This window comes from Panulirus ornatus, chromosome 12 (genome assembly GCF_036320965.1).
Source record: "Panulirus ornatus isolate Po-2019 chromosome 12, ASM3632096v1, whole genome shotgun sequence".
Lineage (NCBI taxonomy): Eukaryota > Metazoa > Arthropoda > Malacostraca > Decapoda > Palinuridae > Panulirus > Panulirus ornatus.
Genome location: NC_092235.1, coordinates 29,947,876 through 29,968,471, shown reverse-complemented (window position 1 = coordinate 29,968,471; position 20,596 = coordinate 29,947,876). Strand labels below are relative to the sequence as shown.

Here is a 20,596-nt window from a genome sequence, read left to right as displayed (position 1 = left end):
AGGAGAGATGTGTGGCAATAAAAAGAGTGTGGTTGAGAGAGCAGAAGAGGGTGTTTTGAAATGGTTTGGTCACATGGAGAGAATGAGTGAGGAAAGATTGACGTAGGTGGAGGGAACGAGGAGATGTGGGAGACGAAATTGGAGGTGGAAAGATGGAGTGAAAAAAATTTTGAGTGATTTGGGCCTGAACATGCAGGAGGGTGAAAAGTGTGTAAGGAATAGAGTGAATTGGAACAATGTGGTGTACCGGCGTGGACGTGCTGTCAATGGATTGAACCAGGGCATGTTAAGCATCTGGGGTAAACCTTGGAAAGTTCTGTGGGTCCTGGATGTGGAAAGGGAACTGTGGTTTCTGTGCATTATTACATGACAGCTAGAGACTGAGCGTGAACAAATGTGGCATTTGTTGTCTTCCTAGCGTTACCCAACACACATGAGGGAGGGGAGGGGGTTGTTATTTCATGTGTAGCGGGGTGGCGATGGGAATGAATAAAGGCAGACAGTATGAATATACATATATACATGTGTATATATTTATATGTCTTTGTGTGTATATGTATGTATACGTTGAGATGTATAGGTATGTCTATTTGCATGTGTGGATGTGTATGTGAGTGGGTTGGGCCATTCTTTTATCTGTTTCCTTGTGCTACCTCGCTAACGCGGGAGACAGCGACAAAGCAAAATAAATGAATATGAATAAATATTGATTGAGTGTCAGATTTCAAAGTTCTCTTCTTAATTTTAGGTGGACAAGGAAACCCACATCAACAGGAAAATAGTGCAGCACAAGGAAGCTGCAGTGCTGAATCCCAGTTTGATGAAAAGGTGAGTTGGTTTGTTGCATTTTTTGTGCTAGACATTCATCGTTATGAAACAGAGTAGGGAAGCTCTGAGGTATAATTAATTCATATATATGAAGAGTATCGAGCACCCATTATCTCATTGCTGTAGTTCTTCTTGGCTATTAAACTTTTTTTTTTTTTATTATACTTTTTCGCTGTCTCCCGCGTTTGCGAGGTAGCGCAAGGAAACAGACGAAAGAAATGGCCCAACCCCCCCCCCATACACATGTATATACATACGTCCACACACGCAAATATACATACCTACACAGCTTTCCATGGTTTACCCCAGACGCTTCACATGCCTTGATTCAATCCACTGACAGCACGTCAACCCCGGTATACCACATCGCTCCAATTCACTCTATTCCTTGCCCTCCTTTCACCCTCCTGCATGTTCAGGCCCCGATCACACAAAATCTTTTTCACTCCATCTTTCCACCTCCAATTTGGTCTCCCTCTTCTCCTCGTTCCCTCCACCTCCGACACACATATCCTCTTGGTCAATCTTTCCTCACTCATTCTCTCCATGTGCCCAAACCACTTCAAAACACCCTCTTCTGCTCTCTCAACCACGCTCTTTTTATTTCCACACATCTCTCTTACCCTTACGATACTCACTCGATCAAACCACCTCACACCACACATTGTCCTCAAACATCTCATTTCCAGCACATCCATCCTCCTGCGCACAACTCTATCCATAGCCCACGCCTCGCAACCATACAACATTGTTGGAACCACTATTCCTTCAAACATACCCATTTTTGCTTTCCGAGATAATGTTCTCGACTTCCACACATTTTTCAAGGCCCTCAGAATTTTCGCCCCCTCCCCCACCCTATGATCCACTTCCGCTTCCATGGTTCCATCTGCTGCCAGATCCACTCCCAGATATCTAAAACACTTCACTTCCTCCAGTTTTTCTCCATTCAAACTCACCTCCCAATTGACTTGACCCTCAACCCTACTGTACCTAATAACCTTGCTCTTATTCACATTTACTCTTAACTTTCTTCTTCCACACACTTTACCAAACTCAGTCACCAGCCTCTGCAGTTTCTCACATGAATCAGCCACCAGCGCTGTATCATCAGCGAACAACAACTGACTCACTTCCCAAGCTCTCTCATCCCCAACAGACTTCATACTTGCCCCTCTTTCCAAAACTTACATGCCATTAAAGTCTAAGTTGATGAAATGCTCATCGGATTTTAGATGATTATTTAGAATATATTGAATGAATAAGCCTGCCATTCAGTGTTCACTGTTATTTCTTTATTACTTTCAGTAGTTTTGTACATCATTTACGTTTTTATAGAATAAATATGTTTTGCGTGAGGTACAACATACTGATTTTTTAATTAAAAGTGCTCATTATAGGATTTAAGTTGTGTCTTTCAAGGGTCGCTCTGCCGAATCTCCTATATCCCATAAGCTTAGGATCTTACTGACTATTATTTTGTCAACCACAGTGTCATCTAGGAATGTAACATGTGTGGTAGCACTATAGAGCCAAGTAATGACTGTTTTGATTTTGAGAACTTTCTGTACTAGAGACAGAAGCTTCATCATTATTGTTTAATAATGATAGTAATACTATTATATTATTATTATTATTATTATTATTTTATTTTACTTTGTCGCTGTCTCCCGCTTTAGCGAGGTAGTGCAAGGAAACAGACGAAAGAATGGCCCAACCCACCCACATACACGTCCACACACGCAAATATACATACCTATACATCTCAAAGTGTATATATATATATATATATATATATATATATATATATATATATATATATATATATATTTTTTTTTTTTTTATACTTTGTCGCTGTCTCCCCGTTTGCGAGGTAGCGCAAGGAAACAGACGAAAGAAATGGCCCAACCCCCCCCCATACACATGTATATACATACGTCCACACACGCAAATATACATACCTACACAGCTTTCCATGGTTTACCCCAGACGCTTCACATGTCCTGATTCAATCCACTGACAGCACGTCAACCCCGGTATACCACATTGCTCCAATTCACTCTATTCCTTGCCCTCCTTTCACCCTCCTGCAAGTTCAGGCCCCGATCACACAAAATCTTTTTCACTCCATCTTTCCACCTCCAATTTGGTCTCCCTCTTCTCCTCGTTCCCTCCACCTCCGACACATATATCCTCTTGGTCAACCTTTCCTCACTCATTCTCTCCATGTGCCCAAACCATTTCAAAACACCCTCTTCTGCTCTCTCAACCACGCTCTTTTTATTTCCACACATCTCTCTCACCCTTACGTTACTTACTAGATCAAACCACCTCACACCACACATTGTCCTCAGACATCTCATTTCCAGCACATCCATCCTCCTGCGCACAACTCTATCCATAGCCCACGCCTCGCAACCATACAACATTGTTGGAACCACTATTCCTTCAAACATACCCATTTTTGCTTTCCGAGATAATGTTCTCGACTTCCACACATTCTTCAAGGCTCCCAGAATTTTCGCCCCCTCCCCCACCCTATGGTCCACTTCTGCTTCCATGGTTCCATCCGCTGCCAGATCCACTCCCAGATATCTAAAACACTTCACTTCCTCCAGTTTTTCTCCATTCAAACTCACCTCCCAATTTACTTGACCCTCAACCCTACTGTACCTAATAACCTTGCTCTTATTCACATTTACTCTTAACTTTCTTCTTCCACACACTTTATCAAACTCCGTCACCAGCTTCTGCAGTTTCTCACATGAATCAGCCACCAGCGCTGTATCATCAGCGAACAACAACTGACTCACTTCCCAAGCTCTCTCATCCCCAACAGACTTCATACTTGCCCCTCTTTCCAAAATTCTTGCCTTTACCTCCCTAACAACCCCATCCATAAACAAATTAAACAACCATGGAGACATCACACACCCCTGCCGCAAACCTACATTCACTGAGAACCAATCACTTTCCTCTCTACCTACACGTACACATATATATACACGTATATATATATATATATATATATATATATATATATATATATATATATATATATATATATATATATATACATTCACTGAGAACCAATCACTTTCCTCTCTTCCTACACGTACACATGCCTTACATCCTCGATAAAAACTTTTCACTGCTTCTAACAACTTTCCTCCCACACCATATATTCTTAATACCTTCCACAGAGCATCTCTATCAACTCTATCATATGCCTTCTCCAGATCCATAAATGCTACATACAAATCCATTTGCTTTTCTAAGTATTTCTCACATACATTCTTCAAAGCAAACACCTGATCCACACATCCTCTACCACTTCTGAAACCACACTGCTCTTCCCCAATCTGATGCTCTGTACATGCCTTCACCCTCTCAATCAGTACCTATCCATATAATTTAACAGGAATACTCAACAAACTTATACCTCTGTAATTTGAGCACTCACTCTTATCCCCTTTGCCTTTGTACAATGGCACTATGCACGCATTCCGCCAATCCTCAGGCACCTCACCATGAGTCATACATACATTAAATAACCTTACCAACCAGTCAACAATACAGTCACCCCCTTTTTTAATAAATTCCACTGCAATACCATCCAAACCTGCTGCCTTGCCGGCTTTCATCTTCCGCAAAGCTTTCACTACCTCTTCTCTGTTTACCAAATCATTTTCCCTAACCCTCTCACTTTGCACACCACCTCGACCAAAACACCCTATATCTGCCACTCTATCATCAAACACATTCAACAAGCCTTCAAAATACTCACTCCATCTCCTTCTCACATCACCACTACTTGTTATCACCTCCCCATTTGCGCCCTTCACTGAAGTTCCCATTTGCTCCCTTGTCTTACGCACTTTATTTACCTCCTTCCAGAACATCTTTTTATTCTCCCTAAAATTTAATGATACTCTCTCACCCCAACTCTCATTTGCCCTTTTTTTCACCTCTTGCACCTTTCTCTTGACCTCCTGTCTCTTTCTTTTATACATCTCCCACTCAATTGCATTTTTTCCCTGCAAAAATCGTCCAAATGCCTCTCTCTTCTCTTTCACTAATACTCTTACTTCTTCATCCCACCACTCACTACCCTTTCTAATCAACCCACCTCCCACTCTTCCCATGCCACAAGCATCTTTTGCGCAATCCATCACTGATTCCCTAAATACATCCCATTCCTCCTCCACTCCCCTTACTTCCATTGTTCTCACCTTTTTCCATTCTGTACTCAGTCTCTCCTGGTACTTCCTCACACAGGTCTCCTTCTCAAGCTCACTTACTCTCACCACCCTCTTCACCCCAACATTCACTCTTCTTTTCTGAAAACCCATACAAATCTTCACCTTAGCCTCCACAAGATAATGATCAGACATCCCTCCAGTTGCACCTCTCAGCACATTAACATCCAAAAGTCTCTCTTTTGCACGCCTGTCAATTAACACGTAATCCAATAACGCTGTAGGTTTGCGGCAGGGGTGTGTGATGTCTCCATGGTTGTTTAATTTGTTTATGGATGGGGTTGTTAGGGAGGTGAATGCAAGAGTTTTGGAAAGAGGGGCAAGTATGAAGTCTGTTGGGGATGAGAGAGCTTGGGAAGTGAGTCAGTTGTTGTTCGCTGATGATACAGCGATGGTGGCTGATTCATGTGAGAAACTGCAGAAGCTGGTGACTGAGTTTGGTAAAGTGTGTGAAAGAAGAAAGTTAAGAGTAAATGTGAATAAGAGCAAGGTTATTAGGTACAGTAGGGTTGAGGGTCAAGTCAATTGGGAGGTGAGTTTGAATGGAGAAAAACTGGAGGAAGTGAAGTGTTTTAGATATCTGGGAGTGGATCTGGCAGTGGATGGAACCATGGAAGCGGAAGTGGATCATAGGGTGGGGGAGGGGGCGAAAATTCTGGGGGCCTTGAAGAATGTGTGGAAGTTGAGAACATTATCTCGGAAAGCAAAAATGGGTATGTTTGAAGGAATAGTGGTTCCAACAATGTTGTATGGTTGCGAGGCGTGGGCTATGGATAGAGTTGTGCGCAGGAGGATGGATGTGCTGGAAATGAGATGTCTGAGGACAATGTGTGGTGTGAGGTGGTTTGATCGAGTGAGTAACGTAAGGGTAAGAGAAATGTGTGGAAATAAAAAGAGCGTGGTTGAGAGAGCAGAAGAGGGTGTTTTGAAGTGGTTTGGGCACATGGAGGGGATGAGTGAGGAAAGATTGACCAAGAGGATATATGTGTCGGAGGTGGAGGGAGCAAGGAGAAGAGGGAGACCAAATTGGAGGTGGAAAGATGGAGTGAAAAAGATTTTGTGTGATCGGGGCCTGAACATGCAGGAGGGTGAAAGGAGGGCAAGGAATAGAGTGAATTGGATCGATGTGGTATACCGGGGTTGACGTGCTGTCAGTGGATTGAATCAAGGCATGTGAAGCGTCTGGGGTAAACCATGGAAAGCTGTGTAGGTATGTATATTTGCGTGTGTGGACGTATGTATATACATGTGTATGGGGGGGGGTTGGGCCATTTCTTTCGTCTGTTTCCTTGCGCTACCTCGCAAACGCGGGAGACAGCGACAAAGTATAAAAAAGAAAAAAATATATATATATATATATATATATACACACACACACACAGACATATACATATATACACATGTACATAATTCATACTGTCTGCTTTTATTCATTCCTATCACCACCCCGCCACACATGAAATAACCCCCTCCCCCCGCATGTGCGTGATGTAGCGCTAGGAAAAGACAACAAAGGCCACATTTGTTCATACTCAGCCTCAAGCTGACATGTATAATGCCCCGAAACAACAGCTCCCCTTCCACATCCGGGCCCCACAGAACTCTTCATGGCCCACCCCAGACACCTCGCATCCCCTTGTTTAATCCATTGACAGCATGTCCATCCTGGTATACCACATCGTTCCAATTCACTCTATTCCATGCATGCCTTTCACCCTCCTGCATGTTCAGGCCCCGATTACTCAAAACCTTTTTCACTCCATCTTTCCACCTCCAATTTGGTCTCCCACTTCTCGTTCCCTCCACCTCTGACACATATATCCTCTTGGTCAATCTTTCTTCACTCATTCTCTCCATGTGACCAAACCATTTCTAAACACCCTCTACTGCTCTCTCAACCACACTCTTTTTTATTACAAACCATCTTTCTTACCCTATTATTACTGACTCAATCAAACCACCTCACACCACATATTGTCCTCAAACATCTCATTTCCAGCACATCCATCCTCCTCTGCACAACTCTATCCATAGCCCACACCTTGCAACCACATAACATTGTTGGAACCACTATTCCTTCAAACATACCCATTTTTGCTATCCGAGATAATGTTCTCGACTTCCACACATTCTTCAGTGCTTCCAGAACTTTCGCCCCCTCCCCCACCCTATGATTCACTTCCACTTCCATGGTTCCATCCGCTGCCAAATCCACTCCCAGATATCTAAAATGCTTCACTTCCTCCAGTTTTTCTCCATTCAAACTTACCTCCCAATTGACTTGTCCCTCAACCCTACTGTACCTAATAACCTTGCTCTTATTCACATTTACTCTTAACTTTCTTCTTTCACACACTTTACCAAACTCAGTCACCAGCTTCTGCAGTTTCTCACATGAATCAGCCACCATCGCTGTATCATCAGCGAACAACAACTGACTCACTTCCCAAGCTCTCTCATCCAGAACAGACTGCATATTTACAAAACTCTTGCATTCACCTCCCTAACAACCCCATCCATAAACAAATTAAAAAACCATGGAGACATCACGCACCCCTGCCACAAACCAACATTCACTGAGAACCTATCACTTTCCTCTCTTCCTACACGTACACATGCCTTACATCCTCTATAAAAACTTTTCACTGCCTCTAACAACTTGCCTCCCACACCATATATTCTTTATACCTTCCACAGAGCATCTCTATCAATTCTATCACATGCCTTCTCCAAATCCATAAATGCTACATACAAATGCATTTGCTTTTCTAAGTATTTCTCACATACATTCTTCAAAGCAAACACCTGATCCACACATCATTTACCACTTCTGAAACCACACTGCTCTTCCCCAATCTGATGCTCTGTACATGCCTTCACCCTCTCAATCAATACCCTCCCATATAATTTCCCAGGAATACTCAACAAACTTATACCTCTGTGATTTGAGCACTCACTTTTATCCCCTTTGCCTTTGTACAATGGCACTATGCAAGCATTCCGCCAATCCTCAGGCACCTCACCATGAGTCATACATACATTAAATAACCTCACCAACCAGTCAACAATACAGTCACCCCCTTTTTTAATAAATTCCACTGCAATACCATCCGAACCCGCTGCCTTGCCGGGTTTCATCTTCCGCAAAGCTTTTACTGCCTCTTTGTTTACCAAATCATTTTCCCTAACCTTCTCAGTTTGCACAACACCTTGATCAAAACACCCTATATCTGCCACTCTATATCAGATACATTCACCAAACCTTCAAAATACTCACTCCATCTTCTCACATCACCACTACTTGTTATCACCTCCCCATTAGCCCCCTTCACTGAAGTTCCCATTTGTTCCCTTGTCTTATGCACTTTATTTACCTTCTTCCAAAATATCTTTTTATTCTCCCTAAAATTTAATGATACTCTCACACCCCAACTCTCATTTGCCCTCTTTTTCACCTCTTGCACCTTTCTCTTAACCTCCTGCCTCTTTCTTTTATACATCTCCCAGTCATTTGCATTTTTTCCCTGTATAAATCATCCAAACGCCTCTCTCTTCTCTTTCTCTAATAATCTTACTTCTTCATCCCACCACTCACTACCCTTTCTAATGTGCCCACCTCCCATGCTTCTCATGCCACAAGCATCTTTTGCGCAAGCCATCACTGCTTCCCTAAATACATCCCATTTCTCCCCCACTCCCCTTACCTCCTTTGTTCTCACCTTTTTCCATTCTGTACTCAGTCTTTCCTGGTACTTCCTCACACAAGTCTCCTTCCCAAGCTCACTTACTCTCACCACTCTCTTTACTCCAACATTCTCTCTTCTTTTCTGAAAACCTCTACAAATCTTCACCTTCGCCTCTACAAGATAATGATCAGCCACCAGTGCTGTATCATCAGTGACCAGCAACTGACTCGCTTCCCAAGCCCTCTCATCCACAACAGACTGCATACTTGCCCCTCTCTCCGAAAGTCTTGCATTTTTCTCCCTAACAACCCCATCCGTAAACAAGTTAAACAACCACGGAGACAATATGCATCCCTGGCGCAAACTGACATTCACTAGGAACCAATCACTTTCCTCTCTTCCAACTCGTACACATGCCTTACATCTTCGATAAAAACTTACAAAGCCCAGGTGGAAAAAACTGGCGTGCTCTACCTTTTGTGACCCAGCATATAATGACATCAATAAACAAGAAACAGGTTCTCACCCCCCATTAGTACTTCGTATGACATCCTTTTTCCGTAATCCTGAAGCTACTTAGGAATAGATGCTGGAAGATGCTGAAGGTATTTAGAGTCAAAGTTGTCCTAATTATCTTGGATGGCAGCCTGGAGCTTAGGAATGCTGGATTTATCCTACCTTCACAACTATGACTTTATAATTGACCATAAATTCTCAATTGGATAAAGTCAGGTGAGTTACCTGGCCAGTCCTGATTGTATGTCACACCACAAAATGCAAACCAGTTACATATTAATGTAGCAGTAGGGCATGGTGCACCATCTTGCATAAGGATACCACAACCAGTTTTCTCAAAATGGTCAGGTAATTCATTACTCGTTCATGGTCACATTTCAAGGTAAAAACACAAGACTTCCAACACCATTATAGCCAAAAGCCCCCGAACCATTAGTGAGTCTAGAAATTTTGCGGTTGCTTGAATGCACATAGGGTCATATGGGTCACTACCTGGCCTCCACTACACTTTGCCTCTATGGCTGCCAGTAAGATCAGATGTAGCCTCACTAGAGCTCAACACTTTCTTTCCTTTTTGTTGTCCCACTGTAAATTTTTCTTGGCATATGTGAGTCTATTCTTGCACTGGTGGTCTGCCAGAAGCAGTTTCTTATGAGGCATACATCTCTTGAATTTCAAGTCATTATGAAGCAGGCTACAAATAGTATGTACAGACTTATGAGCAAGTAGCCTAGGGATGTCTTCCATTAACTGTTGTGCTGAAATACATGGGTTCTTGTTTACTTTATGTTGGATAATTTTCAGAATGTGTTGGGAAGTGATATGAGGTAATCCAGGTCGTTTCTTCTGGGTAGGAACATCATTTTGTAGCATGTCTTTCATGTGGTGAAGTAGACCTCACAATGGCATTTCATATTGATTTAAAGGAGACAAGTATTTGTTTATAAGTTTCTATTTTTTTTTAGATTTTTATTATTTTGCTTCAAAAAGATTTTAGTTTTTACATCACTTATTAGATATCACATATAGTTGCATCCAGTACTCTTAGTGTATATTTTTCCTTCCGATATTATATTGAAAAATATTGGATGGGGTCAAATTGACCCCTGTCATGCATTGATGTAGAGCAGAAATGTCATGCATCCACAGGTTAAGTTGTGGTACCTGAAATGGTTTACAGTCTTATCCCAAATGATGAATTTCATTAGTTTACCAACTACTGATATTAAGCTCATTGCACAATGATTTCTGGGCAGTGACATACTCCCTTCTTTGAATATTAGTTTTACACTGGCAGATTTCCATTCCTCTGGAACAAATCCCATTGCAAGTGACTTATTGCAAAGTGTAGACAAAGGCATAACAGTCTCATTTTTTGTCTCTTTTAGCATCCTGAGATAAAACATATTTGGGTCTGCTGTTATATTTATTTTCAAGCCATTCACCGCTGATAGTATGTCTTCATCTTTTATTTCAGTAGCTGGAAAACATTTTCCCCCTTTTAGCAATGGAGCTGGATTTGGGACATAAGTTGTATTCTCAGTTGTAAATACAGGTACAAAAAATCTTTTAAAATCTTTGCTATGTCTTCATTGCTTTGAACCAAGTCCCCATTTTTGGTAACTGATTTTCTAGTTGATTTAGGAATGGCTCTCTTACTTCAAATTCTTTAGTGTTTCTTTACCTGTTTTCAGCGATATACACTTTATGCTGATGTTTACTGTGGCGTATAAGTCTCATAGTTTCTCGGTGCAAATTTACATAATTTAATCTTTCTTGTTGTATTTATGTGCTACTTTCATAGAAAGCAAGAACTTCTTTATGTTATTGCTCCACCACTTTGTCTCATACGTGTTGGTATATCTGATTCCTCCGCTGTTTTAAAAGCATTACTGAATCTTTTCCAAGCTATGTCCATATTTTGTTCATGAACAATGTCAGCCATGTTTTGGCTGTCAAGAGCAGTGCAAAAACTATTGAAATTTGTACATCAATTTTTTTTCTCTTTGCGTTAGAGGCTGTAATGAAATTTACCTCAAAAATGATTTACCAGTGATCACTTGTACCACACCAAATTTTTCTCCCCCATCAACATAATGAATGAGATCCTCATTTGTCGCTAGAACTGAATCTAATATGTTCTCATTGCAAGTGTGTTTCTCAGCTAATTGTGTTTGGGCACAATTATGATAAAATCTTGTTTGTTACAGATTTATGGCAATTTACAACAAAGTTTTTAATATACCTCTCGTTTATGCAGAGTTCTTATAAACAGATCCTACTATTGTTTTCTTTAGAAGTATCTCTTTCGTGTCAACAAAAATAGAGTGGATAATATCAGCAGGTACAACACAGTTTAGGATTATTTTTATATCGCAAAGAGCAAGACACCTTCACCTTGATTTTCCTTGTCACTGTTAAAGAGAGTGTACCCAGGAATTGCATATTCATTGAGGAAATCTCTGTTTGTAATATCAAACCAAGATTGCGAAATGTCGGTCATATCATAGTTTTCTTCCAAAGCATTTATTTTCAACTCCAAAAACTTGTTACGAACATTCCGTGCTTTAAAATGAAATATTTTGATATATGACTGAGACTTTTTGTTATTGGCATGTTTGTGCCACATCAGGAAAGGGAAGTCCAATGGCGTCTCCAAATTGACCTGTCCTACCCTGTCCCCGCCTGTCTTTTTCTAGTCTCCCATTTGGTAATTTGCCTGTACCTTCCCTGGCTTGCCTTTACCCATACCTAATCTGATCCCAGCAGGCAGCAGCCAACAGATCTAACCATGTCCCCTTACTCCTCCTCCAGACTGCTTGAGATATGGCCTTTACCTGGGAGCTTTACACTACTTCCCCTGTTCTAATCTTTCCAAACCTGCCAAATGAGTTCCTTATACTCCTGGTCCCACCTACTCCCTGCTTCAGCATGCCAGCCATGTTCCATAACTTGAATCCTGTGCTTTGTATTTCTGTATCCTAAGTACCTAACTAATGAATGTCTATCAAGAAAAGAGCCGTATAGTTTTGTCTAATGCTCTGCCACAATTGGCTTTCTCTATTTTATTCAAATGGAGACTATCCCTGGCTTGCAAGCTTCTATCATTAATACAATGGTCCTATTAATATATGTAAATGACTCTTTCGACCGCCATACCGAGAGCCTCAACTCTTGCTGTTAATCCCCAGCATTCTGCTAAATAGTACAGGAGTTCATCAGACCTAAGGAGCAATCCCAATGCAACTAATCTCCTATGGCTCTCTTTAAACTTGAATATGAGATCCCTATATTTTGCCAGAATTTTCTCCAACCTGCCACTGACTGTAGTATTATTACTAACCTTAACTACAAACATCATCTCTGGAGTGTTTGAGACTTTGTAGTCAGACTTTTGCAGAATATCCTGCAGTTTGCAACCTAGAAAGCACAGATTTTTCCACAGTTTTTCCTGGTTCTGATCCCTGGTAAGGGAGTCCCCAACCAGAATGACTGTAAGATCAGCCTTTACTTCATCTTGATAGTACCCTAAACCAATTTTGAATTGGAGTCTCCCTGGCCAGAGATTCTTAAATCCTACAGGCCTTTGTAGAAGGTTGGAAGGTAGGGTTATCCTCTAACTCACTCTGCATGATCGCAACCCTCTTTTCAAGATTATCTACCCAACAAAATTTAGGATTCCTTCTGCTCTATTTCAATAGATTTTGCTTTTACAGAACCTGTCTCTCCACAGAGCTTCACCCTGTCATCTAACTTTCTTATTTCCTCTATTCTTTTTAACATCCAAACTTATCCCATCATACACCAAACTTATCCCATCATACAGCTGACAAAATAAAGCAAAAAATGAACATTCTTTCTCCTCTTTGAGGAGGAAATCCTTGAAGTCCTTCAAACGCTTGGGACAAGGGGGAAGTGAAGTGTGGGAGCTATCTCCTTTGTCACTAAGTACTGACATTACAAGATCAATGGTAAGACATGTGTTTGAGTAATGGAGATGTGACTTGTCACCCAGTAATGCTGGCCCATTTCACTGGCTGTTTATATCCCCCTCTCCACCTGTGCATGTTGCTAGAGCTAAGCCTAAAAAGAATTAAACAGGTATATCAACATGGAATAATATCACACAGTGTTGACAGTTTATCATCATCAGTTGGTGGCTTATATTGTTGCAGAGCAACACCTCATGGTATTTCCTGCGAGATGAAGATTTCATTGGATATCAGCATTGAATTATATGTATTTTACATTTTTTGAGAAGATGTCAAAGATTTTGGTTAGGTAAGAAAAAAGAAAAAAAGAATTATAGAATATTTAAATCCTCAAAAATGTAAGTTGTCACCAGAAAGCACTTACTGAGAAGAGAAGAAGTTATAAGATTTAGTGAAGAATAGAGAAATAAGTTGATTGAGGACATTGTGTTGGAGCTCTCTTTCTTTGATCCTTGTGTTGTTTCTCACAGAATTACTCATGATATTGAAATTACATAGAAATATGGAATTTTTTATTGTATCTTGTAATGCTAATAAAGGTAAGTTATTGGATATTATTTGCCATTGTCAAATTTCAAATTGTATCACTTAATGTTAATGAAAAAGAATTATTGGTTACATTTTTGGCATTTCCAGAATGATGATGACCTGAAAGATTTTGACAGACAGTTTGCCAATTGGGAGGAGCAGTATATGCAGTGGCGAGAAGAAAACAAAAATCATCCTGATAAAGCAGCCTTCAAAAAGTATGTATATATCCAAATGTTCTTTCTCACCATTATCTGCTGTCAAGTGCACTAATCCCATTAACCATACATTTGTACTTTCTTTGCCCATCCATTTATTCATTATCTTTCTCCCAGGTATTCCCTATCCAATTCTTGGTTGCTCATTGACAGACTCCCAGGTGTTCCCTGCCCTACTCCCAGGTGCTCCCTGTCCTACTCCTTGGTGCTCCCTGTCCTACTCCCAGGTGTTCCTTGCCCTACTCCCAGGTGTTCCCTGTCCTACTCCCAGGTGCTTCCTGTCCTACTCCCAGGTGCTCCCTGCCCTACTCCCAGGTGTTCCCTGCCCTACTCCCAGATGTTCCCTGCCCTACTCCCAGGTGTTCCCTGCCCTGCTCCCAGGTGTTCCCTGCCCTACTCCCAGGTGTTCCCTGTCCTCCTCCCAGGTGTTCCCTGCCCTCCCCCCAGGTGTTCCCTGCCCTACTCCCAGGTGCTCCCTGCCCTACTCCCAGGTGCTCCCTGCCCTACTCCCAGGTGCTCCCTGAATTACTCTCAGGTGTTCCCTGCCCTACTCCCAGGTGCTCCCTGAGTTACTCCCAGGTGTTCCCTGCCCTACTCCCAGGTTTTCCCTGCCCTACTCCCAGGTGCTCTCTGCCCAACTCCAGGTGCTCCCTGCCCTACTCCCAGGTGCTGTCTGCCCTACTCCCAGGTGCTCTCTGCCCAACTCCAGGTGTTCCTTGCCCTACTCCCAGGTGCTGTCTGCCCTACTCCCAGGTGCTCTCTGCCCTACTCCCAGGTGCTCTCTGCCCTACTCCCAGGTGCTCCCTGCCCTACTCCCAGGTACTGTCTGCCCTACTCCCAGGCGCTCTCTGCCCAACTCCAGGTGTTCCCTGCCCTACTCCCAGGGGCTCTCTGCCCTGCTCCTAGGTGCTTTCTGCCCAACTCCAGGTGTTCTCTGTCTTACTTCCCTGGTTCAATCCATTGACAGCACGTTGACCCCGGTATACCACATCATTCCAATTCACTCTATTCCTTGCATGCCTTTCACCCTCCTGTATCTTTAGGCCCCGATCACTCAAAATCTTTTTCACTCCATCCTTCCACCTCCAATTTGGTCTCCAATTGTCCTTGTTCCCTCCACCTCTGACACATATATCCTCTTAGTCAGTCTTTCCTCACTCATTCTCTTCATGTGACCATACCATTTCAACACACCCTCTTCTGCTCTCTCAGCCATGCTCTTTTTATTACCACACATCTCTCTCTTTTTTTTTTTTTTTTGCTTTGTCGCTGTCTCCCGCGTTTGCGAGGTAGCGCAAGGAAACAGACGAAAGAAATGGCCCAACCCACCCCCATACACATGTATATACATACGTCCACACACGCAAATATACATACCTACACAGCTTTCCATGGTTTACCCCAGACGCTTCACATGCCTTGATTCAATCCACTGACAGCACGTCAACCCCGGTATACCACATCGCTCCAATTCACTCTATTCCTTGCCCTCCTTTCACCCTCCTGCATGTTCAGGCCCCGATCACACAAAATCTTTTTCACTCCATCTTTCCACCTCCGATTTGGTCTCCCTCTTCTCCTCGTTCCCTCCACCTCCGACACATATATTCTCTTGGTCAATCTTTCCTCACTCATTCTCTCCATGTGCCCGAACCATTTCAAAACACCCTCTTCTGCTCTCTCAACCACGCTCTTTTTATTTCCACACATCTCTCTTACCCTTACGTTACTTACTCGATCAAACCACCTCACACCACACATTGTCCTCAAACATCTCATTTCCAGCATATCCATCCTCCTGCACACAACTCTATCCGTAGCCCACGCCTCGCAACCATACAACATTGTTGGAACCACTATTCCTTCAAACATACCCATTTTTGCTTTCCAAGACAATGTTCTCGACTTCCACACATTCTTCAAGGCTCCAAGAATTTTCGCCCCCTCCCCCACCCTATGATCCACTTCCGCTTCCATGGTTCCATCCGCTGCCAGATCCACTCCCAGATATCTAAAACACTTCACTTCCTCCAGTTTTTCTCCATTCAACTTACCTCCCAATTGACTTGACCCTCAACCCTACTGTACCTAATAACCTTGCTCTTATTCACATTTACTCTTAACTTTCTTCTTTCACACACTTTACCAAACTCAGTCACCAGCTTCTGCAGTTTCTCACATGAATCAGCCACCAGCGCTGTATCATCAGCGAACAACAACTGACTCACTTCCCAAGCTCTCTCATCCCCAACAGACTTCATACTTGCCCCTCTTTCCAAAACTCTTGCATTCACCTCCCTAACAACCCCATCCATAAACAAATTAAACAACCATGGAGACATCACACACCCCTGCCGCAAACCTACATTCACTGAGAACCAATCACTTTCCTCTCTTCCTACACGTACACATGCCTTACATCCTCGATAAAAACTTTTCACTGCTTCTAACAACTTGCCTCCCACACCATATATTCTTAATACCTTCCACAGAGCATCTCTATCAACTCTATTATATGCCTTCTCCAGATCCATAAATGCTACATACAAATCCATTTGCTTTTCTAAGTATTTCTCACATACATTCTTCAAAGCAAACACCTGATCCACACATCCTCTACCACTTCTGAAACCACATATATATATATATATATATATAAGTGATTGGTTCTCAGTGAATGTAGGTTTGCGGCAGGGGTGTGTGATGTCTCCATGGTTGTTTAATTTGTTTATGGATGGGGTTGTTAGGGAGGTAAATGCAAGAGTTTTGGAAAGAGGGGCAAGTATGAAGTCTGTTGGGGATGAGAGAGCTTGGGAAGTGAGTCAGTTGTTGTTCGCTGATGATACAGCGCTGGTGGCGGATTCATGTGAGAAACTGCAGAAGCTGGTGACGGAGTTTGGTAAAGTGTGTGGAAGAAGAAAGTTAAGAGTAAATGTGAATAAGAGCAAGGTTATTAGGTACAGTAGGGTTGAGGGTCAAGTCAATTGGGAGGTGAGTTTGAATGGAGAAAAACTGGAGGAAGTGAAGTGTTTTAGATATCTGGGAGTGGATCTGTCAGCGGATGGAACCATGGAAGCGGAAGTGGATCATAGGGTGGGGGAGGGGGCGAAAATTTTGGGAGCCTTGAAAAATGTGTGGAAGTCGAGAACATTATCCCGGAAAGCAAAAATGGGTATGTTTGAAGGAATAGTGGTTCCAACAATGTTGTATGGTTGCGAGGCGTGGGCTATGGATAGAGTTGTGCGCAGGAGGATGGATGTGCTGGAAATGAGATGTTTGAGGACAATGTGTGGTGTGAGGTGGTTTGATCGAGTAAGTAACGTAAGGGTAAGAGAGATGTGTGGAAATAAAAAGAGCGTGGTTGAGAGAGCAGAAGAGGGTGTTTTGAAGTGGTTTGGGCACATGGAGAGAATGAGTGAGGAAAGATTGACCAAGAGGATATATGTGTCGGAGGTGGAGGGAACGAGGAGAAGAGGGAGACCAAATTGGAGGTGGAAAGATGGAGTGAAAAGATTTTGTGTGATCGGGGCCTGAACATGCAGGAGGGTGAAAGGAGGGCAAGGAATAGAGTGAATTGGAGCGATGTGGTATACAGGGGTTGACGTGCTGTCAGTGGATTGAATCAAGGCATGTGAAGCGTCTGGGGTAAACCATGGAAAGCTGTGTAGGTATGTATATTTGCGTGTGTGGACGTGTGTATGTACATGTGTATGGGGGGGGTTGGGCCATTTCTTTCGTCTGTTTCCTTGCGCTACCTCGCAAACGCGGGAGACAGCGACGAGGTATAAAAAAAAAAAAAAAAAAAAATATATATATATATATATATATATATATATATATATATATATATATATATATATATATATATATATATATATATTATCCCTGGGGATAGGGGATTAAGAATACTTCCCACGTATTCCCTGCGTGTCGTAGAAGGCGACTAAAAGGGGAGGGAGCGGGGGGCTGGAAATCCTCCCCTCTCTTTTTTTTTTTTTTAATTTTCCAAAAGAAGGAACAGAGGGGGCCAGGTGAGGATATTCCAAAAAAGGCCCAATCCTCTGTTCTTAACGCTACCTCGCTATCGCGGGAAACGGCGAATAGTTTAAAAGAAAGAAAGATATATATATATATATATATATATATATATATATATATATATATATATATATATATGTATATATATATATATATATATATATATATATATATATATCCCATTTTAGAAAGTTAATACAAGGAGGGGAGGATTTCTGGCCCCCCGCTCCCGTCCCCTCTAGTCGCTTTCTACGACACGCGAGGAATACGTGGGAAGTATTCTTTCACCCCTATCCCCAGGGATAATATACATATATATATACATCTACACATACACACACATACACACACATACGCACATATACACACACACACACATACATATATATACATATGAGAAATGTAAGAAACAATTTAGAAAACTGAAACTTCTAGCTTGAAATGAATGAAAAAAAAGAATGTCACATAATGGTTCAACCTCTGGCTATGGAAAAAAGGAAATGTATAATTTATTTACACAAACGTCAATAGCAGTTCTCATCAGTTTAACCACTGTATCAATAAGCTTCAATGTCTAAGCTACATTTTTTCCAATTTCACTATTTTCCTTCACATTTTCAATTGTGTCTGAAGGTTCTACTTCAAGAGTGATTGTTTTTCCAGTAAGGGTCTTCACATCTTGGTTACATCCACACACATTTAGGCACACCACTCTGAGCCTTCGAGGAGGATGCTTTACTTGTGGTGCTGACTTCCCTCTTTAAATTTGATCGCCGTTTCCCGCGTAGTTCACTTTCTGTAGATGATGTGTATGTCTTGGTAGGAATGTAGATGCAGCTGTAGAGAATGCACGTGTCACTGTAGAGGATGCACGTGCCACTGTAGAGGATGAACGTGCCACTGTAGACGCTGGAGACAGCGACAAAGTATAATAATAATAGTAATAATATATATATATTTTTTTGTCACTGTCTCCCGCGTTTGCGAGGTAGCGCAAGGAAACAGACGAAAGAAATGGCCCAACCCACCCCCATACACATGTATATACATACGTCCACACACGCAAATATACATACCTACACAGCTTTCCATGGTTTACCCCAGACGCTTCACATGCCTTGATTCAATCCACTGACAGCACGTCAACCCCGGTATACCACATCGCTCCAATTCACTCTATTCCTTGCCCTCCTTTCACCCTCCTGCATGTTCAGGCCCCGATCACACAAAATCTTTTTCACTCCATCTTTCCACCTCCGATTTGGTCTCCCTCTTCTCCTCGTTCCCTCCACCTCCGACACATATATCTTCTTGGTCAATCTTTCCTCACTCATTCTCTCCATGTGCCCAAACCATTTCAAAACACCCTCTTCTGCTCTCTCAACCACGCTCTTTTTATTTCCACACATCTCTCTTACCCTTACGTTACTTACTCGATCAAACCACCTCACACCACACATTGTCCTCAAACATCTCATTTCCAGCATATCCATCCTCCTGCACACAACTCTATCCGTAGCCCATGCCTCGCAACCATACAACATTGTTGGAACCACTATTCCTTCAAACATACCCATTTTTGCTTTCCGAGATAATGTTCTCGACTTCCACACATTCTTCAATTGCACAAAGGCAAAGGGGATAAGAGTGAGTGCTCAAATTACAGAGGTATAAGTTTGTTGAGTATTCCTGGTAAATTATATGGGAGGGTATTGATTGAGAGGGTGAAGGCATGTACAGAGCATCAGATTGGGGAAGAGCAGTGTGGTTTCAGAAGTGGTAGAGGATGTGTGGATCAGGTGTTTGCTTTGAAGAATGTATGTGAGAAATACTTAGAAAAGCAAATGGATTTGTATGTAGCATTTATGGATCTGGAGAAGGCATATGATAGAGTTGATAGAGATGCTCTGTGGAAGGTATTAAGAATATATGGTGTGGGAGGAAAGTTGTTAGAAGCAGTGAAAAGTTTTTATCGAGGATTTAAGGCATGTGTACGTGTAGGAAGAGAGGAAAGTGATTGGTTCTCAGTGAATGTAGGTTTGCGGCAGGGGTGTGTGATGTCTCCATGGTTGTTTAATTTGTTTATGGATGGGGTTGTTAGGGAGGTAAATGCAAGAGTTTTGGAAAGAGGGGCAAGTATGAAGTCTGTTGGGGATGAGAGAGCTTGGGAAGTGAGTCAGTTGTTGTTCGCTGATGATACAGCGCTGGTGGCTGATTCATGTGAGAAACTGCAGAAGCTGGTGACTGAGTTTGGTAAAGTGTGTGGAAGAAGAAAGTTAAGAGTAAATGTGAATAAGAGCAAGGTTATTAGGTACAGTAGGGTTGAGGGTCAAGTCAATTGGGAGGTGAGTTTGAATGGAGAAAAACTGGAGGAAGTGAAGTGTTTTAGATATCTGGGAGTGGATCTGGCAGTGGATGGAACCATGGAAGCGGAAGTGGATCATAGGGTGGGGGAGGGGGCGAAAATTCTGGGGGCTTGAAGAATGTGTGGAAGTCGAGAACATTATCTCGGAAAGCAAAAATGGGTATGT

At 42.2% G+C, this 20,596-nt stretch overlaps 1 protein-coding gene across 5 annotated transcripts in view; it reads left to right on the top strand.

Moving 5' to 3' along the window:
- The window catches only part of LOC139751988 (uncharacterized), a 381,942-nt gene that overhangs the window by 74,055 nt on the left and 287,291 nt on the right, over positions 1 to 20,596 (top strand). For all 5 annotated transcript variants that reach the window (XM_071667739.1, XM_071667742.1, XM_071667740.1 and 2 more), the window contains exons 4-5: positions 749 to 828; positions 13,918 to 14,027. In XM_071667739.1, the coding sequence (XP_071523840.1) occupies positions 749 to 828; positions 13,918 to 14,027 (190 nt within the window). The remainder of the gene's footprint in view (positions 1 to 748; positions 829 to 13,917; positions 14,028 to 20,596) is intronic.